Source organism: Ammospiza nelsoni, chromosome 17, assembly GCF_027579445.1.
Source record: "Ammospiza nelsoni isolate bAmmNel1 chromosome 17, bAmmNel1.pri, whole genome shotgun sequence".
In the NCBI taxonomy this organism is placed as follows: domain Eukaryota; kingdom Metazoa; phylum Chordata; class Aves; order Passeriformes; family Passerellidae; genus Ammospiza; species Ammospiza nelsoni.
In genome coordinates, this window is record NC_080649.1 from 16277416 (window position 1) to 16304907 (window position 27492).

At 43.0% G+C, this 27492-nt stretch overlaps 1 protein-coding gene across 25 annotated transcripts in view; it reads left to right on the forward strand.

Moving 5' to 3' along the window:
- The window catches only part of MAPK8IP3 (mitogen-activated protein kinase 8 interacting protein 3), a 73577-nt gene that overhangs the window by 29012 nt on the left and 17073 nt on the right, over positions 1-27492 (forward strand). For 2 of the 25 annotated variants that reach the window (XM_059484755.1, XM_059484760.1), the window contains 12 exons: positions 2989-3133; positions 6741-6990; positions 9579-9681; positions 12726-12844; positions 17049-17060; positions 18630-18647; positions 21081-21138; positions 22085-22237; positions 23556-23637; positions 25363-25514; positions 26098-26154; positions 26648-26818. In XM_059484755.1, the coding sequence (XP_059340738.1) occupies positions 2989-3133; positions 6741-6990; positions 9579-9681; positions 12726-12844; positions 17049-17060; positions 18630-18647; positions 21081-21138; positions 22085-22237; positions 23556-23637; positions 25363-25514; positions 26098-26154; positions 26648-26818 (1320 nt within the window). The remainder of the gene's footprint in view (positions 1-2988; positions 3134-6740; positions 6991-9578; positions 9682-12725; positions 12845-17048; positions 17061-18629; positions 18648-21080; positions 21139-22084; positions 22238-23555; positions 23638-25362; positions 25515-26097; positions 26155-26647; positions 26819-27492) is intronic. The other 23 variants (XM_059484759.1, XM_059484765.1, XM_059484773.1 and 20 more) reach the window with 18 other exon arrangements.

Genomic DNA, 27492 nt, shown 5'->3' on the forward strand with positions numbered 1-27492 from the left:
TTTGGGTATGTGAGAGCAACTGCAGCACTTAAAGTTTAGACCGGGATGAGTCTAAATCAGGATACTTTAAATTTATTTGCATTTAAATTTGGTAGCCAACTTCAGGACTGCAAAACTAGAGCTAGCTCTTCCTTCCCCTTTCCTGGGAGGTTTTAGAGAGGCTTGAAGGTGTTTCCAAAGAAACTCATCAAGGAAATTTCCTAACAGTCTGTGCTAAAATTCTTTCCTGGAGATTCTACAGCTTCTGATGCTATAGAGACCCTGTGCCTCTTTAACAGGGACTGTGAAATTCACACATTTCCTCTCCATTTGGTGGCTCCGCTCCTGTATTTCCTTGTGTGTTAAGTATGTATGTTTACATATTAACAAAAAAGAAAACATATAATTTAATGTCTGTCAGCATATTTTGGGGGGCAGCTTTTATGTCTCAGTGCTGTCAGTGAGTTATGTCAAGTCATTGCAGCGTAGTCACTAGGATATTCTGGCTGCACCACTGGTTTGACAAGGACTGTCCTATGAACGTTATAGGAAACTTTCTTCTGCTCCATAGACCTGTGAAAGCAAGACTCTCTTAAAACTGTAATTTGGTCCTGAAGAAAAGGAAAGATATAAACCTAATGGTTAAAGCATCTCAAAAAATGGCCCAAGTTTTTTGTTCTCTGCATAAAAAGAGAGATTATTTTGGAAGTAGACTCTTAGAGATCCTTGGGTTATTTCTTAAACTGTATAACTAAGAATTTTCTGATATTGTAGCATAAAGTGGTTCTGATTTGAAGTTTTGAATGCCTTTATGATCTCTTCCACATAATTAACTCTACTTTATATGGTGCTTGTATCAGCACCAGGGTGAAGATTTCCTAGGAGGGGAAAAATTTGCCTAGTAAGCTTTTGTAGAAACTTGAAATCCAGCTGTTAGAAGCTTTCAGGTCCTTGGAATGATAGCAGTGGGATAAAGAGAAGTACCTACAGCAGACAGGCAAAGGTAATTGTCCTTTGGCATCCACGACCTAGTAGGAGCAGATGTAAGTGGCAAGTTACAGTCATAAACTGGGACAAACAGCAGTAGAATGTTTTCACTAAACCTTCAGTGGTTATTTAAGTCACAAATAGCGAGATGCCTTTGGTAGTGGAAAGGAGAAGTTATAAGGAAACTGACAATTCCTATCACATAGAAGTCTGGGTTTGAATCTGTGGAGAATGATAGAATCATTATGGTTGGAAAAGACCTCCAAGGTCATCAAATCTGACCTTCAACTGGATGCCCTCACACCCAGTAAATCATATTGCAAAGTGCCACATCCACATGCCTTTTGAATGCTTCTGGGGATTGTGACTCCATTACTGCCCTGAGCAACAGGTTTCCATGATTAACCAGTCTTTGAGTGAAAAAAATTTTCTGCAATATCCAACCTGAATCTACCCTGGTACAACTTGAGGACATTTTCTCTTGTTCTATTGCTTGTTACCTGTGAGAACGTTAATGATGTTTTATCAGTGATTTGTGTTCCTCCAAAATCCAGTTACATGCCTCCTCTCTGAGAGGGTTTGTATATGAAACTTCCATGTATGAGTCTAGCATCTTCAGGAGAGGATTTTAGTGCAGATTCCTAGGAAAAGTGCATGCGAAGCAGGCCATGCTGGAAATACCTTTCTACCCCATCTTGCCTATCCAGGACAGGCCACAGGAGGCCTTTTTGCCTATTTGAGGTAGGCACTGATGCAGCAGTGCATCATGCTGTGGTGGCTGGGCAGTGCTTAGAGTGAGAAGGTTGGGCACTGTGGTTTCTCTCAGCAAACACTGTCTCCTCTGCTGGACACTCCATCTCTGTCCTTCCTAAAAGAGCTGGCTGGTCTACCACTCCCTGTGTTAGTGTGTTTGCTCTGTCCCAGGGGCCCTGTAGCAGTTGTTTGCTGTGGTCACAGGTGAGGTGGCTGCCCTTGTTTCCCAGCCTGGGCATGACACCCAATGCTGATGATCATTACAGAAAGGCAGGTGGAGGTCTGCTGTTACTAACGGCGTGCTACAGAAGAGCAGGTGTCATCACACTCCCAAGATTAAGCAGAAGCCCTGTGCAGGAATAGGTGAAACAGGATTGAGTCCAAGTATGGATGCACATCACACAGAGAATCATTTTAGTTCAGCTCGGCAGGGGCTGGGTTTGGCAAGCTGGTGCCACAGCCTTTCCACCTCCTCTGCTTTCTCTAAATTTTCTCCCACTGAAGCTTGGTCTCAAAATCTGTGCCAGCTTTTTTGTTCAGAATCAGACCTGCACTAGTGAGTCCCTGCAGTTGCCAGAAAGGAGAGGATGAACAGAACACACTTAGAGACACCTAGCAATATGCATGTTGCATTTATTTATATATTTGTTTAGTTTTTGAATTGTGAGTGCATTGTAATATGGGTATCAAGGGAGATCAATGAATACAAGTACTCTCTTCCTTGCTTAGAATTGGAAGTGATCCAACCCCTCTGGTTCCTGTTGTTGAAGCTCACCAGATTTGGGGTGGAATGTCATAAGTTTCATGTAGATGACACTTAAAAGCCTTATTCCTCTCCCTGTGGTGACATCTCTAGTAGCTATGGAGCTTTTATTTTCTTGCTGTGAGAGTTGTTTGCCGTGGCTTATTTTCCTCCAGTACTTTTGTTTCTCAGAAGCACTGACTTAAATTGGCTGCACTTTCATGTTTCTCCAAATTTCTCATACTGATTGAGCAGTCAGTTGTACCTGTTAATGGCCACTGACCCCCTCTATCTTAGAGTTTCCCCAGGAGAAGGTGTTACTCTAGCAGTAACACCATGGGACTGAGAGCCAGCACCAGGGAAGTGTGGGAGTTCAGAGTTCAGACAGCTGCCATGTGAGGGTAACAGTTGCAGTCCAGTTTCTAGTAACTAGTATTTCATATACACTAGTGCGCTGTTGTTTTCTATCAGAACCATGATGTACACAGCTAACACATTTTCCTCTCTCTCCCTGTTTGTCTCTTTAGCAGGAAGGAACGTCCCAACTCCCTGAATGTCTTCCCCCTCGCTGATGGCATGGTACGTGGACAGATAGGGGCCAAGATCGTCCCAACACTAGACCACTGGCACCTGAGTGACCTCGGCCAGCTGCAGTCCAACTCCAGCTACAAGGTTTTCTAGACCATCACAGAGCAAGGGTTTCCCACTCCTTCACTGTTGCTAACATCTCACATTTTCATTAAGCTAGAGACAATCTGTGTCCGTAACCCTTTGCAGCCTCTCCCTTTGTGTTTGCTCCCATAGTAGCGCTGCTAGATGTGGGAGGGTATTCTTCTTCAGATCTGGCATATGATGCAGGAAGGATTTGACACAGCTCCTCATGCTGCTTTGTCTCAGGGTTAATCTCCTTTACTTGGCTGGCCCCAAGTTGAGAGGGATGTATGTGGAGGCAGTTAGGGATTGAGTGAAGAGAAATCCTTCACTTATTAATAGCTTATTTCAGAGAGGACATGGTAGAACCTGTCCCTTCTCTCCACTTTGATAAGAGCAGTGGTTCTGCAACTCAGGTGGGGCCAGGCATTGGGTTGCACTTGCCCTTAAAGTGTTTGTCATTTTTTTCTGATCTCCTGGCCTTCCTGTATTCACTAAAAAGGGCTCCTTCTTATCCTCTCTGAATGCCCAATTCTTGCACTGTGCTTAAAGGTCTTACATTCTTACTCTTATGCCTAGTCACTGCTCTAGACTTGCACTGTCTACCTTCAGTACATCTGTCACCATTACTGCTCTGCCTTCTGCACCAGGTCTTCCAAAATCCTCACAGTGTTGCACCTGCACTGCAGCAGCTCATGGGGCTGCCTGGCACATCTTGAGCTCTGCTCTGCCATTCAGGGGTCTCCTCTCCGCTATTCAGAGATTGGTCTGACAGATTAGGCTACGCATGGTCCATGCATTTCCCATGAGCCTCTTCTTCAAAGGTCTGATATTTTGCTGACATCACTCACACATGACTCACCTTCCCAGTATGTACCTGACAATTCTCACTATCTTTCCTTCTTCATGAGGCCAGGCTGTACTTACATTTTAAGTGTCCTTGTTTACTTTTTATTACTATATTCTATTTTAGTTGTCGTCATTATTTGATTTTTGCATTCAGCTTTACATTTATTTTATACAGTGTTTTGGAGATTTAAAGTCCTTAATGTTTTTGTTTTTATGTACTATGCTTTCAGTGTTATAACCATACAATTGTGGCTTCTCATGGTGACATATGACTGCTATGAATGTTGGGCCTTTACAATGCATTTTGGAGGTCACTACTACACAGTTGATGTTTAGGAGGTTTACAGGTATGGCCGTAGGTAAGTGGTGGCTGTGGAGATTATTCTTTGGGTGAGCTGTGGGTTTTGGAGAATGCCTCCTGTGCTGGAGAGAAGAGCTGTACTCTTAGCATGATATTTAGCATTAACAGAGCACTCAGACAATAGAAGGAAGATACCTGCTTCTGGGCTGTGAAGAGGAGCACGTTGGTAGTACATACATTTGGGAGGAATTTCTCCAATGCAGGTTGGAAGGTTGATAAAGTGTGTTTTCTAGGGAAGTACAAAACTCACATCTGTAACCAAAGAGTAGTGAAAGACTGGGGTGATTACTTATTCAGATGTTCAGGGTAAGGGGCAGGTTATGTCAATAAACAAGAAGTTACAGGATATTGCTGGTACAGATATTACCCTATAGACACTGATGATCCAGGGCTTTTGAATGACATCTGGTTCATAAGAACAAGGAATGACAAGTGGAGTGGACCCACCTAGGTGTCTCTTACACAGCTAAGATGCTTCTGAACTTTGCTTATTCTCATAGATTTAGAGTGGGTCCAAGAACATCCCTGAAATCTTTCATCCAACAGCAGTTTTGTTTGAGGAAAGAGGTTTTATGGTTGCACTTCACACTTGATAATCTTTGTCCCTTTGCACATCTGAAAGCACAGAAGGCAAACTGCAGTTGAGGTAGTCCAAAGCTTACTGGAGCCTATTTATTATCAAAAAATCCTTTTTGACTCTTTTTTTTTCTTTACATACTGGGAAAGTAGCTCCTAAATCAGGAAATTGAAGTAGAGGTGGGAAGTGTGGTTTTCACATGTAGCAGCCTAAGTGCAAAGTTCTCATCTCAGTCTTGATGCTGAAACCAGGATAATTGAAGGGAGATGGTTTGGATATTCATGTGGGAATGTGTGTGCTATTTAGACTAACAATGCTGAAAATACACAAAATGTGGATTGCATTTAATGGCAGGGCCACTGTAAAAAACCTGAGTTTCCAGTATAAGTGCGCAGGTGCAGTGTAAACCTTTAGACTTCTGTAGTGCAGTGTGCAGGAGAGCATTTTAAGATAAGCATACAGAGGCCAGTCTAATTAAAGGAAGATCTTAATAAAATTCCAGATTTAACAAAAATAAGGCTGCAAAGGGTTAAATCACCATTTTTTTTCAGTCTTCTCACTCATCCCATATTGGATGTTTTTGTCATGTTGTGAAGCTGTTATTAGTACAAGAGAATGAAACTTCCAGATGAGAAAAGTGAAACCCTGTCACAGCTTCGAGGTTTGGGGGCTCAGAGCAGCCTCTGAGCAGAACCAGGATCTCTCTAGTACTTGCACAGGACGAGAGAGGCCAGTGGTGATGATGAAAGATGGGTCTGGATGTGCAGGTGAATGCCACTGCACCCAGTCGCAACTCACTGTCGCATATAACTCTCAGCATTAACTGTGTCACCTCCCTGCAGGCAGTAATTAGAGCATGCTGCCCTTAAGAGTGGGGAAATCTCCTTTGAGTCTGAGAGGTCACGGTGCTAGTCAGGGCATTCCTTGTCTGACTGAAGCATTGTGCTTTAATTTACCAACACAGCTTACAGTGTAAAATCCTGACAAAGCCTTGAAGACTCCCTGTTCCTCAAGAGGTGATGGTACAAGAAGTGGGGCTGTAATGTCTGTTTGCACCAAGAGCCATTTTGCACATTCCATACTGAGAATCCATCTCCTGTGTTCATTTCTCACCTTTCTGAATTCTTGGGTATTGTCATCCTGCCATTTGGAAGTGGGAGACCACACCTGTTTATGCTGTGTTCTCAAGCTGGACCCATGCCTGCCGAGCTATGTATAAGGTGGTTTGGGGACATAGGTCTCCTGTGTCAGACAAGCCAGAGTATCCCAGATCAGTGTCCACTCTGCTTCTGCAGTTTAGTGGCAAAACCAGTTTGCTGTTTTCTCATCTAGGTGTATTGGTGGCTTACAGTAATGACATCAGTCAAGACTTCTAAGAGGCCACTTCAGATCCTTCCCGAGCAATATCCATATTGCCTTCCAGCCTTGGGAAACACTGGCCTAGTTTGCTGCAGGTGCCAAAGCCCTTCAGCTTTCACTGTACTCAGTGTGAGCTACAGGTGCTTTTCTCCTGTGATAAGGCCACCTTTCTTGAGATCACATACCAATGTGATTTGTGAAGACCAGTATTCAGTATTGAAGGAGTTATCAGCCTTATTGAAGAAGGTTATCAGCCCTTTCTACAGGTGGGATTTGCTTGTTGAGCTCAGCACGAGAACTTGCTGCTTCACTGTGGTGGTAGTGCCCTGTGTCACCAGCAAACAATGGGACATGTAACTGGTACAATGAGCAAGAACCATGCTCATAATGCTTTAAGGCAGCCATACACCAGCAAATGGGACTTACTGAAATGTATAATTGTGCTTTTCCCTTTCTGTTCTGCTGCCCTGGAATTGCCACAGTGCCCCCAAGATGAAATGTCTGAATCTGGGCAGTCTTCAGCAGCTGCCACACCAAGCACCACGGGAACCAAGTCCAACACTCCCACATCATCTGTGCCCTCTGCTGCTGTCACCCCTCTGAATGAGAGCATCCAGCCCATCAGCGAGTACACCAATGGCATCACCAAGAGCAATAAGAGGGCACGAGAAAAGCGTAACAGCCGGAACATGGAAGTCCAGGTCACACAGGAGATGAGGAACGTCAGCATAGGTATGGCAGCTGGAGCTCAGGTACTTGGTCACTAACATAATCAACTCAGCAGTGCTTGTGTCACTCTGTTACAGGGAGAGGCTGGGAGATTGCACTGTAAGTATAGAATTTGAGGAAGCCTGACTTCGAAAGGTACATGAATGAGACAGGGTTAATTGGATGTTAGCAGTTTTCTGCGTAGTAAATTTTTGAAAACATCAGTTATATGAGTAATTTCACAAATTCATAGAATGGGAACAGGTTACTGAGTTCAGTTCCCTGCAGTGATATGCATTCATGTCTTGGAACCTCTTTCATGAGCACTCAAGTCATGTCTTAGGCTGAGCTTTTGGGAAGCTGTTCCTGGATCTCATCAATATGAAAGTTAAGAGCTTATATTTAGTTTTCTGTCTGTATTTATTTGTAAGTATTTTATATCCAGTTGTTCAAATGCCAAATTTGTCTGTGAGATTAAATAATTATTTTCCCTCTGTGCTCTTATCCCACACTCTGATTTGCTTAAAATAATTGTACCCAGCTGTTTTTCTCAGCTAAATTAGCTGATTTTTTAAAGTCTTTTTCTTATACAAAGAACTCCCACACCTGTGGAAGCTACAGTTGTTGTCTCTCAATTTTCTAGTAATTTGAATTAATTATTTTTTGTCCGGAAAGCCATTCTCTAAGCTTTAGCACCAGGCTGTTAAATAAATAAATGATTTAATAACATTATAAAAGCCCTTCAGCTGTGCCCATGTAGTGTCTGAGTAGGTCTACCCTGGACTGTGAGACTTGCAGTGGCCATCAGAAATGAGAAGTGATCTGTTTTACATGTCGTGAACTTAAACTACAAAAGGACTGTAAGATTTATCAAAGGTCATTAGGTTAATATGCAGGAGCACAGGGGTAAACATAGGTCTATGAGGTTGACATCTGAACCAGCTGATAATCTTCTTATCCAAGTTATTCCTTGGGAAGCAGAAGTTATAACTAAGTTATTACTGAAGCAGAAATAACCATTCACAAGCTGGTTCCTAATGAAGTAAGACCATAAACCAACATATAACATCTTTTGCTGTAGCACTAAAGGAGAACTGAGAGAGGAGAGGAGACTGAGTCCCAGTCTGTATTATCCTGAGGGCACCCTCAGGGTCACAGATGTCCATCTGTCAGAGGCTAGGAGAGTTGTCCATGGAAGCATATGGGTTCTGAACAGCCTGCTGTTAGATTGTGGTCTGGCTGTGACCATGAAACACTTGTATCAAGAAAGCTAAGCATGGATGTCAGTAGTTTGAATACCCTATAAATACCCTGATTTTTACAGTTCCTGCTTTACAAGCTCATTTACTATCAACAGTTTTCATGGGTCAAAATAATCTCTTTTTTGTATGTGTGCAATTGTGAAGTGGAACTATTTTTTCCCCCACTTTCTTGGTGGAAGTGTGATATGGCTTCCTTACGTGGTCTTCATATTCAACCTTTCAGCTATTTCTCACCCCTAATAAGAAATCAATTCTCCATGATTAGAAGTGATGCACATACTTGAATTTTAATAATGTATTTTATGCATCTGTAATTAAAATGTCTGTCAGTGATGCATGTGCCTTAGAGCTGAACTACCAAAAATGCTACTCAGAGGTATTTGCAGAAAAACTTCCCAGCTTGGTAAAATAAAGCTGAGGAAGGCTGTGCTTGTGTTAGACCCGCTGGGTGTGGATGCCTGCTTTGGCAACAGATCCACATCACACTTTGTCTTCCAGCCTGGGTTTGCTGCCAGTTGGCACAATGCCAGCCTGAAAGAAATTAACACTTCAGTTGTCATGGACTTTGTATATTTGGCTACTGAGATTGTCTGGAAAGGTCAAAAATGTCACATCTAAGTTCATTGAGGGACTAATGTAATTCACAAATTAGGTCATTAATTTTTCAGAAATTCTTTGTGTGAACAGACACAGTGTTCATGTTGCTTGTTCAGAATAGGTTAAAGTCTGGGCTTTTGAAGAGTTTGGTATTCAGTAAACAGGACTTGACAAGAGGAAGGAATTCCTTATTCTTTAAATATTGGCTTCAGGTTGCAGATTACACACAAACCAGATTTCATTTATTGGTTTTGAAGTCAAGTTTCACTGTAATGGGTATCTAAACCAGTGCAGACTTGAAAATTTGTATTGAAAACCTGTTTCTGTTAAAACTAAATAGTGCCAGTTCCTAACAATAGTAATTTCTATGAAGCTGTACAGAAAATCACTGTGTTGCCTTCAAACTCAGCTAATGCTGTCTGGGGATGGAGGAGTTTTTTATTGGCAGATAAAAAAGGAGTTTTAGAATTTACTTCAACGGATGAAATATTTCTGCTGATCCCATTTTAGTGAGTATTCAGGGCAATGAGTTTAGTGATGCTTTGGAATGGGGGTGGGAAGGGGAATGCTTATGGTGTACCTGCTCTGGAACTGAGAGACCACCTTCAACTACTTTCTGTTCTGATTTTAAGACTTTGAACATGGCACCACGAAATTTTCAAATCTCAATATTCAAAGCTGTAAAAGTCCCTTCAAGAAATACCATTCTCTGGAAGTCCTGATCCCGTATGTGATCTGTACTGTCTTACCTAGGGATGGGCAGCAGCGATGAGTGGTCCGATGTCCAGGACATCATTGATTCCACCCCAGAGCTGGATATGTGTCAGGATCCCCGCCTGGAACGCACGGGTAGCAGGTACTGATTGTGACTTTACCCTGTGTGCTCTGTCACTTGGCTTCATGAGTAGTGACAAATGGATGCTCTGGCTCATAGTGAGCTCACAATGCAGCTATTTGAGACAGTCCATATATTCTGCCTAATATCAGAGGTCCTGACCTGCTTTGGGTTCTCCAAAAGGCAGATGCCTGCTGGTGATCTCCAGGAGGATGTGTCCAGCTGACCCAGGAGTGGACTCATTTACCTTACTGGTCTGGGGGTTTAGAGAGATGATAGAGCAGCAGAAGTTTTAAGACAAGAAAAGAGAACATGGGCTTAAGCTGTTAGGAATAGGGAAAAGGTGCATTTGTCCAATAAAACCTCAGTTCTGAATTCCATTTTAAAACCTCAAGTTTCTTTCAGTTCTAATTTTGTCAAGTATTTGAGGAGGCAGGGCTGCCCCCCCAAAGGGAGGACAAACAGAGGTAACCTCAGCAATCCGAATCCCACAGGCTCTGAGCAGTGAGGCTCAGATCACTGGTAGTGAGCCCTGTCAGCAGCCCCAGACAAAGCAAGGGTGTGAATTTGGTCCCAGTGCTACCCATGAACAGCAGGAGACAGGACTGAAGACAGGTGCATCTTAGCAAAGAGCTGAAGGCATAGGCCTGAGGTCAAAGGGAGCCCTGGGACCAGTGGGTAGGTGCAGTTCCTAGGTGAGGCTGGTCAGAGCATTTATGACCCATCAGTGCACTGAGGAGTGGTTGCAAATCCTCAACACAGTTTTCAGAAGAATCATCAGACTTTTACTAAACCATTCTGCTGCTCTGATCCCTACCCATCACCCATTTTGTTCTAAATAGGAGGCTACCTAAAGGCTATTAATTTTGGCACCACATTGTTGTGAGGTATAGGTACCTTGATTTGTTTTTACTAAAGTTTACCTTTTACCCCTGTCCAGTGGATAATTTGGCACTGTATCAGCAAAAAACCTCCCCAAAATCTTACAGATATGCAGAAAATACAGTACCCTGGCAGAGTGAAAGCAAGAGTATCTAATGGTCCCAATCTGGACTGGATTTGCCCACCCTGTTGAGCACCCCCATTGAGAAGGGTATGAGCAGCAATAACACCTGCATTTCTCATCTGGGAAGGCACACACAATTAAGCTCCCCTTGGGACATGTAGGATACCTGGACTATTTTTAGGATCAGGAGGAATCCAGGGAGTTGAAACTGCTCAGTGTGGAGAAGACAAAAGTGACTGATGAGATCAGATAAAAAATTGGTCAAATCCAGGGGAAAGAAGGAAACAGAGGGGATTGATGCACCAGAGCTCTTCAGGCAGGAATCTCTACTCCAGGTGGTAAGACTTGAGAGCTACAGGAGACACTGCCTGACTTGGACTGCTGACAGTGTGTGTGCTGCTCTGAAAGCAGAGTGCTTTCATGATACATATACCTCTGAAAGCTGAATGTTGAACAGGAAAGTTCAATCTGACTTAAGTCTCCAGGTCAGACTGAGTGCTGGTTTCTCTTTCATTTGTGCTGACTGTTGGATAGTGTGAACTGATTAATTGCAGTGCCATCACAGCACCATTTGTACTTCCTCAGTGCTCTCAGTTGTCTGGGTGGCTGGAATTTTTCTGTAATTGAAAAACCCACTTTTTTTTCCTCTTCTTTGCAGTGTGCTGTGGCTGCAATATCAGAAGCAGCTACTACACTCCATTTATAATCACTAGGATTGTTTATGTGATAATGAAGCCATAAAACTTGAGATCATCTGTGTTGGTGCTGACCTTTCTGATAGATTGTTGGAGAAATTGCACAGCTGCTGCTCATGCTGGTTGATGTTACTCATAGAAGGCAAAGCACTGCAAAGTGTTTATAACCCACATTAAGGCAATTTTTTAGAGTAGACAACCACAATCCCAGAAGTTGCCTCACCTGCACATCCTGTAACAACTCTTTGCTGCTTTGAGCCATGAGGCTGTCAGGAAATACAAGAAGATTCTTCATGGTATCAAAGACACTGAGAGGTGGAAATGTACTGTCATCTGATAAGACTAAAAGCTATTAACTTTGATTTACCTTTAATTAAATACATTTGAGGACATGTGAAGAAATGCTTTTCAATACATAGCCTTACCCAAAAGAAAAATGGACCCTTCAGACTGATTGTACTTATTGGCTGGCCAAGTAAAAAGGCTGTTGCTGTTTTCAGCATTGAATTTCTTATTTGGTCTTACTGCTGTCTGAGGTTTCTATCTAGATTGATCGGAGCATGGGAATCTTTGCAGAATCTGACAGGTCAAAGCTGAGCTCTTCTGTGATGTGAAATTTTTCTGTGAAATACTGAATTGACCTTAACTTGTGTGACTTCAGAGTAAATCATCTGGGTGAGCTTTGAGGTTGTGGATGATAGATGTGTCCTCAGCATAAGAAGGACATGAAGCTGTTGGAGCAAGTCCAGAGGAGGCCATAGACATGCTCCAAGGACTGGAGCCCCTCTGCTCTGGAGCCAGGCTTGGAGAGCTGGGGGGAGTCCACCTGGAGAAGAGGAGGCTCCAGAGAGACCTCAGAGCCCCTTCCAGGGCCTAAAGAGGCTCCAGGAGAGCTGGACTTTGGACAAGGGCCTGGAGGGACAGGACAATAGGGAATGGTTTCCCACTGACAGAGGGCAAGGTTAGATGAGATATTGGGAAAAAATTCTTGTCCGTGAGGGTGGGGAGGCCCTGACACCAGTTGCCCAGACCAGCTTTGGCTGGAAGTGTCCAAGGCCAGGTTGGATGGGGCTTGGAGCAACTTGTGATAGTGCAAGGTGACCCTATCCATGGCAGGGGGTTGAAACCAGGTGGTCTTTAAGGTCCCTTCCAACCCAAATCATTTCGTAAGTCTATGATATGGAGAATAACAGAATAACACATGCTATTTTCTTTACTCAGTGTGCTTCCTGATTCATTCAGTGGGTGAACAGATGGGTTTTGATTGCAATAGTCTGAGATGCTCAGTATTTCAAAGATAAATATTTGAGCTTAAATGTTGCCAAGTAACAAGATTCCTTCTGTTTTTTTTCTTCCAACAACAGCCCAACACAGGGGATTGTGAACAAAGCATTTGGCATCAACACAGACTCTCTGTACCATGAACTTTCCACAGCAGGGTCTGAGGTCATTGGAGATGTTGATGAAGGAGCAGATCTGCTAGGTAAAACCTTGTTATTTTCTCTGGTACAATGACTCCATATTAAGCTTCTAGAAACATTTAAATTCTCTTTTTCTTTCAGAACTTGGATGTTTCTCTTTTTTAAGAAGGCATGGAAATTGAGATACATGTGATAGAAGCATGTACCTTCAGTACAGTCATGATTATTTAGAAAATAATCTCAGCTGTTAGATAACTTTTATTTGGGTTGTCTTTAGTGCATAAGTTATTTTTCTACAGGATTCTCCACACAAATAATTTAAAGATAAAATTTGTTTCTTCTGCTTCTGACTGAAAATTCCTCCCCCAGTAATTTTATACTGAGAGAAACAGTTGTTTGAAATTTGTAAGAAAGTAACACATTTGGTTAAGTTTTTGATGTTTAAATTATGTGGAAAACTTATGGTGTGTAATGCAGTATTTACTGTTTTGCAGTCAGCCTAAGAGATGTAATAATTAACTTTTTAAGCTGATTTTGAAGATGTTTGTAATACCTGTAGCCAGGCTGTGTTTTGTGTTCCTGGCTGGGACCCTGCAGCAGTCAGAGAAGCCGCTTTGCCTCAGAGAGCACTCTGAGCCGTCTCTATACTTTTTCTATTGGATTCCTGAGTATCTAGATCTTGTTTTTTGACAGAATTTAAGCATGTTTTTAATTCTTGCTGTTTTCCTGCATCAGTACAAGTGGTCTTTGAATACTCAGGTGACAAGGGTACCTGATTGAGTTTATAATAGTGTAGCTCATTTTCCATGTTACTGCTTGCTTTAAGGAGCCCTAGGACACATGAGGACTCCAGAAACAAGGCATTATGTGTACTTAGTGGCAAGAGATCTGATCTGAAAGCGAACATTTCCTTTCTGTGATTACTGATATAGATCTGCTTATGGATAATCTTGTAAGTTTAGTTCTGTGTATGTGTCCAGAATAGAATGAGCTAAAATGTGTCATACAGACTTACAGCAGCTCACCTTTGCCCAAATTACAAAGGTACTTGTATCAGCTTTGATATGTCTTGTATCAGGACCTTTAAAAAGCATATGTTTCTGCAGGGGAGATAGATTTTGCCCTATTAAACAAAAACTTAACTTTGAAGATGCGGACTGAAGACTGGAAAGGAGTTAAATTACTTCTTGTTTGATGAAGGACAAGTATCTGAAACCGTACTATTATAGTCAATAGTGTGACTGGAATTAAGAACATGAATCAGACCATCATGAGAATGCTCGCCATAGCCTTTTGATATGAGTAGGTTTGGGTTGGTTTTTTGAAAAAATCATACAGCAGGTATGAGAGCCCTCATGCCATTGCCTAAAGCACAAAACCATTATTGTTTCACCTTCAACTCAAGATTGCCAGAATAAAAAAATATCTGCAGAAGCCTCAGGATGAGCACACAGGCTTACTCTGCCTGCAATGGGAGCCAATCTGGACAGATATTTACAAGATTAAGAATTTTGAAGGAAAAGCAAGATTTCCAGGTTTGACAATCCCCTGGATGCTAGTAGCCATTTGCAGAAGGGCTGGGGCTCCTGCTTAAAGGGAAGCTTGACAGTAGGAACTACATGTGATGGTTAAAGCTGTGGAATGAATTAGCCAGCTTCATACATTATCAGCAGCTGTCTTCCTAGCAGAATCAAAGCACTAAAACCATGGATAATCTTGCTGTTGAATATCTGTTTTATCTTGGTCCTCCTGTCCACTCCTTCCTCATCAAGGAGTGTTCAGTTGATTCTGCGGCTCTGTCTGCTAATCACTGTGCCAACTGCTGCTTTCTTTCTCCCCCCAAAATGACTGGGGTATCAGATATTATTGGCTTGGAAGAGTTACTGTTCTGGAAAATTACTTACTCGGTGTATGAGCAGCTTCAGACAATGTGCTTCCCACTTTGGAAGCCTGCCTTCTGGAAATCCACTTCCCCTTGGGATTACCCTGTAGCCTGACCCAGTGATCAGCAAGAAATGCAGACTGTTGTTTTCAAAGGACCAAAGGTTTTTCTTGCCCAAATCTTGCATGGTTGTTCACTGCAGTCTTGGATGAAGTCAAAGGTGCTTCACCTCTGAGATGTCTGTTGCTTGGGAGTTACCACTTGCAATAAAATGTACAAAGACTTTGTTGAACAGTGCCCTTGTAAGCGTGGGCCCTGAAGATCACAGTGTGGTTTCTGAAGACTGCAGCATGGTTTACAAGGAGGACATTTCTGTACTGGGACCATTTTCTAGCCTGAGCAGAGATGCAGAACCCTTTCAGGTGATCCCATGGCAGGCCAGCAAAATAGGAAGACTGGTTCCTTTTCAAATCTGGGAGATGGACTGTGCCTTGTCCTGTGATCAACATTGATCTAATTAATAATTTTGCTGAGTTCTGACCACTGACTTTGGTACATAAAGATGTTTTTAAAATGAACACAAACATTGCTGGTTGTACAAAGAGAGGAAGCACGGAGAGATCTCAGAGATTGTGTCTCTCAACAACAAATGAGACTGGTACTTTTTTGTCTTTGCACAATAGAAAGCACAAAAGAAAGTCTGGTAAAGATAGAAGCAAAGGGCTAGATCTTAGGGCTGACAAAAATCTGTCAACATAATCCAAAATTTTGCCTTTTTTGTTCAGTAGAATGTTCTCTCTTTGTGCTGCACTTTTGAGTCTGCAGAGACAAAGAGGAAATGTGCTTTATGAACATGATATAGGGAACAAAATCCACAAGCTGAAAGAGTCCTCTAGGTCATGTTTGGAGCTCGCTTCTTTCTGTAAATCAAATTCATTAATGACTCCAAGCTCACTTAAGTGAAGACTTATTGCTTCCTCCAGTCTCTCAAAACTTGGCAGTCAATCTGTAAAGAATATTCTCTTTTTTTTTGTCTCAATTCCTTAAAGAAAGAGAAATTTAATTAAAGATGACCTTAAGAACAGGACTTATAGAAATTACCCTTGAGCACTGGCTGGCAGTCAAGTCTGATTCTGAAATGGAAAATCCCCTTTATTCCTGGTACATAATTGGCACTCTTCATGTTTTATTATTTTGAATAAAACCCACAAAACATATGGGTTTCCTCCTACCTCTAATACTGCTTTACATACATGGGATATAGGAAGTATTCTGGAGGAAAATGTGGAGTGAGAACAATTATTTACTAATGAGCATTGAGAACCAAATTCCCTTATTTCTCCTACAGACTTGGGAGCACTAGTTGGCAGTTTTCCTGCATATACACTTGTTAGTCACAAGTGATCTTGGGTAGGTTCCTGTTCTCCCATCTCCCCTTTTCTCAGCTTCCCCTTCTACCAGATCCCCCTTCCTGCTCTTCCCTATCCCAGGTGTTTCCAGACACAAACGATCACAGCAGCCGTTTGGGTGTGCTCAATGGACAGGCCCTTTTACTGAGGGTGGTGGCAGTGGTGAGCTGATTGCCCAGAGAAGCTGTGGCTGCCTCATCCCTGGAAGTATCCAAGGCCAGGTTAGAGGGGGCTTGGAGCACCTGGGATAGTGGAAAGTGTCCCTGCCCATGGCAGGGGGTAGAACTGGATGATCATTCAAACCCAAACCGTTTTGTGATTCACATTTAGGATAACCAACTATATTTGCTTTGGAAATTAAAGAGCAGAGGGTCTGTAGTAAAGACAGAAATGCAGTGTTATTAGTGGTTAGTTTATATACAGTGTTGTGTACAGAAGTTGAAATGAGATTATCAAACTAAGTCCCAGTGCTACACTATACAAAAAAAAGGTTTTAAATGCAATCAGTTGTCTTTTGCAAGCTTGAAGTGTCACTGAAGAGCACAGTTATGGCCAGAAGATACAGTTGTTAAAATTGCAGGGTGTGGGGAAGTGAGAGGTAGTGGGAATGAGCTGTTCTGCATTTAGTGGTAGATAACTAAATAAAGACATAATAAAGGTTTACCCAGTCCAGGAAGATCTGATTGCCTCAGATCCAAATCTGGAAATCTGGGAATAGCTGAGGTAGGTGGTTGCAGTTGTACCATGGGTTGCCTTTCCTTGGGGTTTTTTTCTGTCCTATGTGTAGAATCATGCCATCAACAGCTATGGCAGGTCCTGTCCTTACTATTTCATGCCTTTTGACATTGAAATGGCTGAATCATTGTTAATTTTTTTTGGACAAAATTTTGATTTTGTTGGTTTTAGTCACTGATGGATCCTTTTTCACTTCCTTTTTCCCTTGTCTCTCTGTGCTTCGCTGGACATGGCGCATAGGGGAGTTCTCAGGTGTGTATCTCCTGCTCAGTTCTCCTTGTTTCTTTTTTTCTGGTTGAGGTTGGGTATTGTGGTATACACGTGTGATACTCCCCTGCTCTTGTCCAAACACGGTTGGCTTTGCAGACTTCTCCCACCTCACTTTGCTTGATTGCCTCACACTGGTGGCTCCCTGCAGCAGGAGGTCCCTGCTCTGCTCACGTTCCTGCCACGTTGCACTAGCCTGTCACTCAAGGTCTTGGGGCTCAAAGGGCTTTTTTTCTGCCAAGAAGGGTACTTGTAGCAGAGATCGAGTGGGCACAGACTGAGTGAGGGTCCCACTGTAATCTCCATGGCCTGTGCTGTGAGGAGTCCCTCATCTGCCACTGGCTGTGGGGGGTTACCTGGTGCAAAACAACCCCCTTTGGGTATTGTAGTGACATCAAAGACATTTTTGTGATGGGTTAGAGTGGCAAAGCCTCTGTCTTTGGTGAAAACTTTGCCTTTCTGTCTCAGGAGATGGGTGATGGCTCTGTCCTTTGCTGGGGGAGGCTGCTCACTGCCCTAGGGCCATACTCTGCCATCAGGTTTGCACCTGCTTGAAAAATACACTTGGGCCCTGATGCAATTTCAGTTGAAGTCAAGGGAATCTCTTTTGATTACAGTGCAAACTGGGTAAAATTTGCCCTGTAGTAAAGGTGGTGACCTGGCAGCTGCGATAGTGTCATGTGCCAACAAGCTCTGCCATGTCCCTGTGCCCGGCACTGCTCAGTGTGGGCTCTGTGATGATACCAGGAAAGGGACGTCATCATCCCTTCTTCTCATTCAAACTGGCTTTACTATAAGCCACATTTTGTGTGAACATTCCTCAGAAAACCTCCCACTGAAGTTGGGTTGGAGTTTGTTGCAGTGTGGAGGTGGATTTGGGCCTTTTTAGGTCAGATGAAAGCTTTGATACTCAGCCTCACTTTTGTGTTTTTCCCCCTGCTACTGTCCTTTCTTCACCCTCTTCACAATGTCTGTTGACCTGCCTTTGTTGTGATGATAGGAAACTCAAGGATGTATCATACAGGGAAAATGATGAAGGAAGCAGATGAGGTCATCTCAAGCTTATCCTGACATCTGTTATGATAGGACAAGGGGTGGTGGTTTAAACAAAAGAAGGAAGATTTTGATTAGATATAAGAAAAATTTTTTTCGCAATTGGAGTGGTAAGGCCCTGGCCCTGGTTGCCCAGAGAAACTGGGACTGCTTCATCCCTAGGCCAGGTTGGGTGGGGCTTAGAGAAGCATGGTCTAGTGGGAGATGTCCCTGCCCATGGCAGGGGACTGGAAATGGATGTGAATTTTAAAGGTCTCTTTCAACCCAAACCGTTCTGTGACACTCTAAAGTTAAGTCCCTGTTAGGTCAGGCTGCAGCAGAACAAGATAACTTTCTACCAAGCATCATGTGTACTGGCACCACACACTATACATGTGCTGACAAGCTGCTCTGTTTGCTGTTTACAGACTGGTACTTAATGGCTGCTGTTTTTCTCTTCCTTTCTTCCCCTTTGTCCCCATCTCTTTCTGTTCCCTTTCTCGTATGGGATGGCTCTCATAGTACGGGATGATTTCTTTGGTAAGGCAAAGGCCTTTTTCTTTTCTTTTCTTTTCTTTTCTTTTCTTTTCTTTTCTTTTCTTTTCTTTTCTTTTCTTTTCTTTTCTTTTCTTTTCTTTTCTTTTCTTTTCTTTTCTTTTCTTCTCTTCTCTTCTCTTCTCTTCTCTTCTCTTCTCTTCTCTTCTCTTCTCTTCTCTTCTCTTCTCTTCTCTTCTCTTCTCTTCTCTTCTCTTTTTTGTGCATTTTTTTCTACATTCCTTTTATCCACTCATCATCCATCCATGTGTCTTGCATCACCTTGGTTTGGTTTTTTGTGGTGGTGGCAGCACCTCTCCAAGAAGCAGGATGCAGCTGCTCTGTAGAGGTGGTTTGGGGATTCTGGTCTGTTTCATTGTAGTTGATTATCCGCTTTGATGCTTCACACTTTGCCTGGCTGTGAGAGGAATATGGTGTAGGTGCTCTGCTGGACAGGGCTGTGCCCAGACCTCACCTCCCTTTGCTCCATGCCCCAAAGGGTTGAAAACTGAAAGTTTTCTTCCCATGAGCAGAGCTGTCCCATTACAGCCTGTGCAAGATGATCTTGTGGGGTACCATTCCATGGCTCTGGGAGACTTCCTCTTTTTCTTTATTGCCAGAGGAGCCTTTCTGACCTCTAGATGGTTAAGGCATTGGGCTGTCACTGCATCACACACAAGCAGAAGCTGTGGTGAAGGATACTGATGGAATGCTGTGTGGCCTTTAGTTCTGGCATGATAGCTCACCCTCTTCCCCAGAATTTTTCTCTCCCAAAAACAGCTGCAGAGAGGGATGACTCAAGAATATGAAGGAAAAAGATTTAATCCAAAAAAGATGCGGGTGAGCTCTTCCCTTGATGTTCTTCAGTTCCTTTAATGTTCTTGTGCCAATGTAATACCTTACAGGCTAAATATTTAATTGATTATTTGTAAAATCACTAAAAATAAGCAAGAAAAAAATTCAATAAATTGAAGACTTCTGGGTCTTCTGACTGATACGCGGCATGTCACCAAAAAAAAAGGGCTATAGATCCTTTACCTTACCAACCTAAAACACGCTGTAGTTTGCATTGATATTAGTGTTTCCCATTGTTGTATGTTGGAATATTCTCTGACACACATTGGCCTGAAACATCAAAGTGATTAATTGTCTGCCACTGATTTTTCAAAGGTTTTATGAAAATGCTGCTTCTTACTTATTCTTGCTGGGAATTTGCTTTTGTCATCATAAATTCATCCCGTTTAACTGTGGGAAGAGGATCTGTGTGTTGGAGTGTTTTGGTGTGTTCTCACTTTTCATGCCCTGCCATGTTCCTCTAACTTCTGTTTAATTCAAGTTTGTGTTGTTTTTATTTTATGCAAATACTATTAATCAGCAAATGACGTATCATGAAGACTGTTGATGTCTTTGCTATGAAAGAAGAGAGAGTTCAGAGGGCAGGACAGATACTGATTGTGGGGAGACTTCTTCATGCTCTGGGACCTGTGGTGAGATATGAGCTGCACCCCTTAGCACTGTCCTCCAACAGGGAGAGGCGTCTCTGCCTTCAGCTCTCAGGTGGCCTCTGTTCCTCACTATAAGACAGAGACCCTGGAACTCAGCAAGTCCCTGACAGTGGGAAACAATCCAGATGTGCTTTTGGTCCCTAAATTTCATTGGTTTTATGAAATACTGAATTCAACCTTCACTCTTAGCCCCAGATGTGTCAGTGTTCTTGTAAACCAGTCTGCAGACTGCAGCTGTACATGGATGCCCAAGTGCAAGTGCAGAGTGTCTGCTGTAATGTTGACTATGAGTCTGAAGTGGTGGAACTGAGACTTCACATTTTAAACATTTGTGAGAAAGCTGTTAGAGCTAGGTGTAGCAAGGGACAATCTGAAGTCCTATTGAAATTGTTCTAGCAGAAGGTCGATAATGGGGAAGCCTTTCATGTGCATGAAACTCATCACAACCATGATCCCAAATCATGCAAACAGAAAATCTGGCTTATACTAAGAAAGGAGGAAAATCACTAGTGTGCAGGACAGCAATTTGGACAGTGTTCTGCTATCCTCTGTGAAAAACCCATAACTCTACCTTCATTCTGTGTGAGGAATGACAAAAACTGTTTGCAATAGTTCATGGCTGAACCAGGAGTTACTGCCTTGACTTCCCTGATTGGTATTAGTGAAGCTCTCCCCTCTGTCCCTCCCAAAGAGGTTTGTGTAGACTGGGGTGAGAAGCTAGATCTGAGTTTGGATTCTCTACAGGACACATGGGTGTCTTTGCTGGTGCTGTTTGGTCATTCAGGTAGAGACACTCCACTCTACACACAGGACACAGGAATCTAGGGAAGCCTAACAAAAGTGATTTCTTTTCCTAGGGCATAAGTTAGGCAGTGCCACAAAAGCTGCATGTTTCTAGGAGAGCAGGTGAAAACTGCCTGGCCTTTTTTTTCAGGAATGGGCAAAGAAGTGGGCAATCTGCTGTTGGAGAACTCTCAGCTGCTGGAGACCAAGTAAGGAACTGTCGCATGCTCTGACCTACCTGCCTGGTTATAAACAAGATGTCACCTTGGAGTAGGTCTTGGCCAAAACTCCTTCCTCACTTGCTTATCTAACTGGTTGTCCTGAATACTTGTTCCTTCACTTGTAGAAGAAGAATTGCTCTCCTAAGCTATTTCCTAGCTGTTTCCTTTCTGCAGACACTTGGATAAAGCCTCTAGGCATGTGCTGGTAGGGCCTGATGCCATCTGAGATAAGTTTCAGGCTTTAAATTCAGTGGCAATCCATGTGTTGGTCTGAGTCTCTGTGAGGATGTTGCTGATAGTAAGGTTTTATTTGCAAGGTTTGTCATTAGGAAAAAAAAGAATTGTCATATTTGAGTTCTTAAATATTTCGTAGTTGATGGAGGAGAAGCAGACAATGTAATGAAGTTGGTTTTTGAGAAAAGCTGGCAAACCAGCTATTAAAATTGAGGAGATGGGAAGAGGAAGGCCAAGTACTCCCAGGGGAGAGCTGGAGAACCTACTGTGATGGGAAGGTACTGATTTTATAAATGTAAGATGTTTTGGAGCTGATTGGAAATGCATATTTCTATAACCATCATCTGCAGTTATCCTCAATTGCAGATGACAGCAATTCTGAAGGGTGTATTTCAGACTTTCATTCTGCCAAAAATAGATAGGTTGAACTACACGTGCCTTCTTCAGTGTTCTGTCATCTTCCAAAGGAGAGGTTGATTTGTTAGTCAGGATACATAATTGTCCTGAACAATTATGGTGACTTTTCTGTTCTTCTGGAGCTCCATCTTCCCATTTCCCTTGAGTCATAGTTGAACTGAATTGTTAAACACACTTGTTTCAACTTTCCTAGTAGCATCTGTGACTTTAGTTAAAGATCTCTTTTATGGACAACTGCTACTTTGGGGGCACTTTTGCTTATTGTCCCTTTCACACCTTTAAGAAATGCTTTGAACGTTGTGAAGAATGATTTGATTGCCAAGGTGGACCAGCTGTCTGGTGAGCAGGAGGTGCTGAAGGGAGAACTGGAAGCAACAAAGCAGGCCAAAGCCAAAATAGAAACCAGAGTCAAGGAGCTGGAGGAGGAGCTGAAGAGGTGAGTGATTACTCCCCTGCTCCAAGGAACTGGGAGTAAAGAATGGTAAACCCACCTCCTCTGTTTTACGCTGGCTGTTTCATTCATGGGATTAGCATTGGCATTTAAAGGTACTTTAGGGAGCACAAGAAGGCAGGATTAGGAATTCTGAAGGAGCAGCTCCAAACCTAGGCTCCCTGGAGTGGAGCATTTAGGGTGTAAATTTGCAATTAAAAGCCAACCAATCAGCAACAACCAAAACGACCCAAAGAAGGGGAGTTTCAAGACCAATAATTTTGAAGGAAACTGCCAAGAACTTGATCCTCCTATCAGCCAGGTTAGCTGTGAGAGAAGTGAATGCCCATTCATTTACTGAAAGAGCTCATACAGAGTTGCACAAGAAATATTTAAATGCCTATATCAATAATTGTTTCATTGCTCATGTTAAGACTGAGAAGAGGCAGAAGAGATTCTAAATTCTGATACAGGAATATGTATCAGAATTAAAATATTTTTATCTTCCTTTCAAACTAGAGAAACTAAAGCCCAACTGCCCAGCAAAGCCTGGGATGGTTTCACATCCATACACACAAAGCTGCCTCCTGGAGCTCAGAGCAGAACAGTTCCATTGTGGCTGGCTGTGCATGACTGCAGGTGCTCAGGGCAGAGGACAGGGTTTGTTCTCCAGCTGGAATCTAGAAGGTTCTGTAGTCTGAGCTCAGAATTACCAAGAATAACACAGACTGGTCTCTTTATTGTTCAGAATGTATGAAATGAAAGTAGTCTTGCAAGCAGGGAGATTTTTAAAATGCCTTTTGTAATGCCTCATAAAGTAGGAGTTCAAAGAAACTGAAAGCACTCAAATACTTTCAGTATTTTTTATCAGGGTTTGGTGTTCTTTACCATTTTGGGAAACTGTTCTTCATGTTAGGGGCTTTTTTCACTGTATTGAATCCTAAAGAATCAGAGAGTCTACTGAAACCAGAAGCAGTCCAGCAGAAGCATTTAAGCTAGAATTTTCCCTATCGAAAATGGCTCAGTACTCATAAAATATTTGAATGTAGATGCTGGTTCAGAAACAGAAACTGGCTGAATTCTTCCAGTGGTTAGTATTTTGGTGCTCGCAACAAATGTTTAAAAAAAAAAAGGGGTGAGGTCGGTGAAGCTCTTCAGAGTAATGTACTGGAAGAGGGAGGGAAAATGGCAGAGAAGCATCTCAGAATTTGTACACTTGGTACACATGGTGATGGATGCAGCCAGACTTCCCATAGCTGGTTCTCTTCCCAGACCCTGCCATGGTGTCACTTGCTGTTTTGATTCCTTTCTTCCTGTTTCCTAGAGTGAAATCTGAAGCAATTGTTGCCCGACGAGAGCCCAAAGAGGAGGTGGAGGATGTAAGCAGCTATCTCTGTACAGAATTGGTATATGACATTACTAAAATGCCTGCGGGGAAAGGGGGTTGATTTACTTACCTGTATTGCGTCATGTATATGAGTCCTGAGATGCAGATTGATAGCAATGAGGGCAAGGGTGGTGAATGGGTTGTGGCTGATGAGCATGAAATCCCTTCATACAACTTTCAAACCAGAATCTGGCACAGAGGAGCAGCCGACCCGGTGGCAGTATGACTGTGCAGGATGTAGTTTCTGTGGCTGAGTGCTAGAGCACTGCCCTGCTCAATACCATCCTAATTTAGAATCAAAATCTAGTGTGCAGTGTGGATTCTCTCAGGGCGTTACGACTGTCAGGCTTCTCCAGAAGAGCCTGTCCCCATGTAGGCAGTGAAGATGTAGCTGTGAGCACATCATGCTCTGAAATCCAGCTTACACAGTCAGCTTTGCAAGAGTGACTACCGCCATGTCTTAGTGCTGTGTTTTTCTTGTTAATTCTTTTCAATAAGCCAGTATTGCCTGTTACAGCGCACAGGCAGAGAAGGCTCGTGGGCTATTCTTCTAGGACAGCTCTTGAAACTGTTTTGACTGGGATAGACGCTATTCAACAAAGACCAACTGTAGCTGGAAAAAAAATGGCAAATGAAGCAGTAACAAGATTTTCCTTGTAAATGTCCCTGCTAGGACAAGGAATTCAATACATTTACTTATGTCATGTTACTGTTTCTTTCTTACACAAGGTATCAGACAGGTTCAGTTTTAGCCTAGATCTCTTGACTTATTTGGAGTGAACTTGGTCTGTTGAGAATATAGGTAGATGGGAACATTTTCACGTTGTGCTCATGAGCTGCTGAAGAGAGTTGGATTTGTTTTCAGTTGAACAGACAGGAGGTCTGGTTCATTTTATAATTTTAAAAAATAATTGATAAATTCCTTTTTGTTTATACAGTTCTTGTTCTGACTAGTCATACAGATTTGATTCAAAGTCCATGGAGGCTAGAGAGGGACTTGGTTAATTTGTGCTGTTCCAGCTCTCAGCAGCACTTACCAACCAGGCTGAGCTTAGGAATTGCCACAGTCTAGCACAACCACGTACCACCTCTAGTAATGAGTTCCCGAAACCCTTGCAGTCTTTATTTTGGGCAGATATTTTTTTAGTCATGTTGTTCTCATTTTCCACTTTTCAAAAGAGACAAAACAGACTTTTACTCATTTTGTTCCCAACCCAAAGCTGCCTCTGCCCTCATTGGAAGGTCAATTTGTGTCACCAAAGAGGAAAAGGTGTTTCCTTAGTTTCCTGTATCCTACCTTTATCCATCTGTACTAGCAGAAAACATCCTTGCAGTCCTCCTGAGAGGGCAGGTGGCCTTATGTGGTGCTCCCTGCTGCTTGTGACTGGCTTTGCTATGAACTGAATCTTTGGTTTCCAAATTTCTGGACCAAAAGACCACTGTCAATTCTTACCATTCCTTGCAGACTGTCAAAGCACCTTGCTTGCAATAGTCCCACATTGGGGTCTGTGTATGCGAGAGCTATGTGTTCAAGTTGGTGGTGATTCTCATTCTAGTTTCCATGGGTTTGCTGAACCCACGGAGGTCCATGGCCATAGTTTGGAGCTCACTGTCTGAATTATCTCCTCATATGGGGAAATGGGGGTGAAATCAAACAGGGCAGGAGAAGAACTAACAAATATGTGTCTGTCCCTGACGTGCCTGGTACTAACCTCAATCCCATTCCATCTTTTGTTGGCTGAAGCAGTGCTCCTCCCCTCTGCAGGACAACATTCCCATTGCCCAGCGCCGGCGCTTCACCCGTGTGGAGATGGCCCGGGTCCTGATGGAGCGCAACCAGTACAAGGAGAGGCTGATGGAGCTTCAGGAGGCTGTCAGGTGGACGGAGATGATCAGGTGAGCCTGGGTGTTGGATAACATTCCTGTTTAGGACAGGACCTGTTCATGTTTTACCTTATGGTCAATGCATCCCCTACTGACACACGGTTGAGAAGTACTGGAAGTTTTCCAGACTGTAGATGCTTTTCTCCTAACACCAATTCTTTCTCTCCTGTTCCTGAACCTGGGCTGCAAATCTCATGTTACCACCGTTATTTGGGGACAGTGGACAGTTGTTTGTCTTGCTTGTTTCTTGTGTGCTTATTAATCTGGGAAAAGCTCTAGGGAGGAGTATTGCTTCTGAATGATGAGTTCTAAAGGCTACGGCTTGAAGTGACTCCAATGCTAGGTTCTGTAGTTCCCACACTGTCTGTGGCAGACAGTTTTACAGGGAGTTGATAATCACGTTAAACACATGAGCCTTGTTACTTAAAGTGGTTGGGTGAGCTTGCATTGAAGACCAGGGCATGTCCCATTCCCTGGTGTCTTTTGAAACATGTTAGAATGAATTCTGACTTTCAGCATGGCTTCCTTGATGGAAATGACCTGATGCTTGGCAGAGATGCAGAAATTAACTTGGTTCTGCTGTGTTTGTCCATAGAGCTTCCCGTGAGCACCCATCCGTGCAGGAGAAGAAGAAATCCACCATTTGGCAGTTGTAAGTTCTTCGGTGGTTTGTGCAAGATTAAGAAAAGTGGGGAGTGTTGCCATTTCTACTTCAGACAACAACTTAATAGACTCTGACATTAATGTCAGATAGAAGTTGGCTTAACCCTTTTGCCTTCAAGGGCTTCCTTTGTCCTTAGTGAAGTTAAAATCAGATCTGACCATGCACATTGACTTTGTTTCACAAGCTGAAAAAGTTCACGAGTATCCTGGAATGGAAACTTTCATACTCTGTCCTGGTTTATGAGGACACACTCACAGTCATGTGTAATAAAGGGCTGTTTTTAGAAGGTACCTATTTCTGGAAGCTAAAAACACCTTATGCCAGTCAATCCAAGGATGTAGGTCTGAGTTTGAAGTAGAGCAGTTTTTGTGACAGGCTTGCAGCCTTTGATCCCAACCTCTTGCTTCTCTTTTTGTGTATCTATGGTGCTTGTCTCCCCAGGAACCTTTTCTCTTACTTGTTGGCCCTTTTCTGTCACTAGCTTCAGCCGTCTGTTCAGCTCTTCCTCCAGTCCTCCCCCAGCAAAGAGGACCTACCCCTCTGTGAATATCCACTACAAGTCTCCCACCACGGCGGGGTTCAGCCAGCGGCGCAGCCACACCATGTGTCAGATCTCCTCCGGCAGCCGTACCCTCGAGTTCTTCCCTGACGAGTGAGTTACAGGGCTGTGTGCCAAGCCAGGCTCCCCTGCAGTGCTCCCAAAGAACAGCAGTGTTTGAAATAAGCTGTTTTCCACTTTGGAAACAGTCTGTGTGATGTTAGTATGTCTCTGTTCTCTGTGGCTTACCTCCCTGAGCTTTCACTCATCAGGTACTATATGGATGGGTTCAGCAAACCTTGTCCTCCCAAACATACAATATCCATGGCTTTTCAGGCCATGATGGATCATCTCAGCGGGGACCATGGGAGCTCCGTGTGGCCCCACTCTAGTTCTGCACTTGTATTTGCAGACTGGGATGGAATGAAGGAGCGTTTTTGTGGTGGAGTGTGATGGCAGCATCAAGACAAAGGGATGAAATGTCTGCACAACCCTTTTGACAAGGGGTTTAAGAAAAGATAAAAGTTCTCTCCACAGCACATTAAAGTTCCAGTAGTTGGTTTTAATTTAAACCATGCTAAAAATGAGCCTCTGGGTATCGCTACTACAGTCTTACCCAAATTCTTTGTGTTGCTCAGATGAAGGGAGAAAACTCTTCAGTGCTTTACATGACTTCACAATGTGTTCTGCCATTGCAAAGGTTGCTTGGTTCCACATGGGGTGTGTTTTTATGAAGGACTTTGGAGAATGTGGTGGTAAAGTAGGATAACTTCTACAATAAAAAGGAT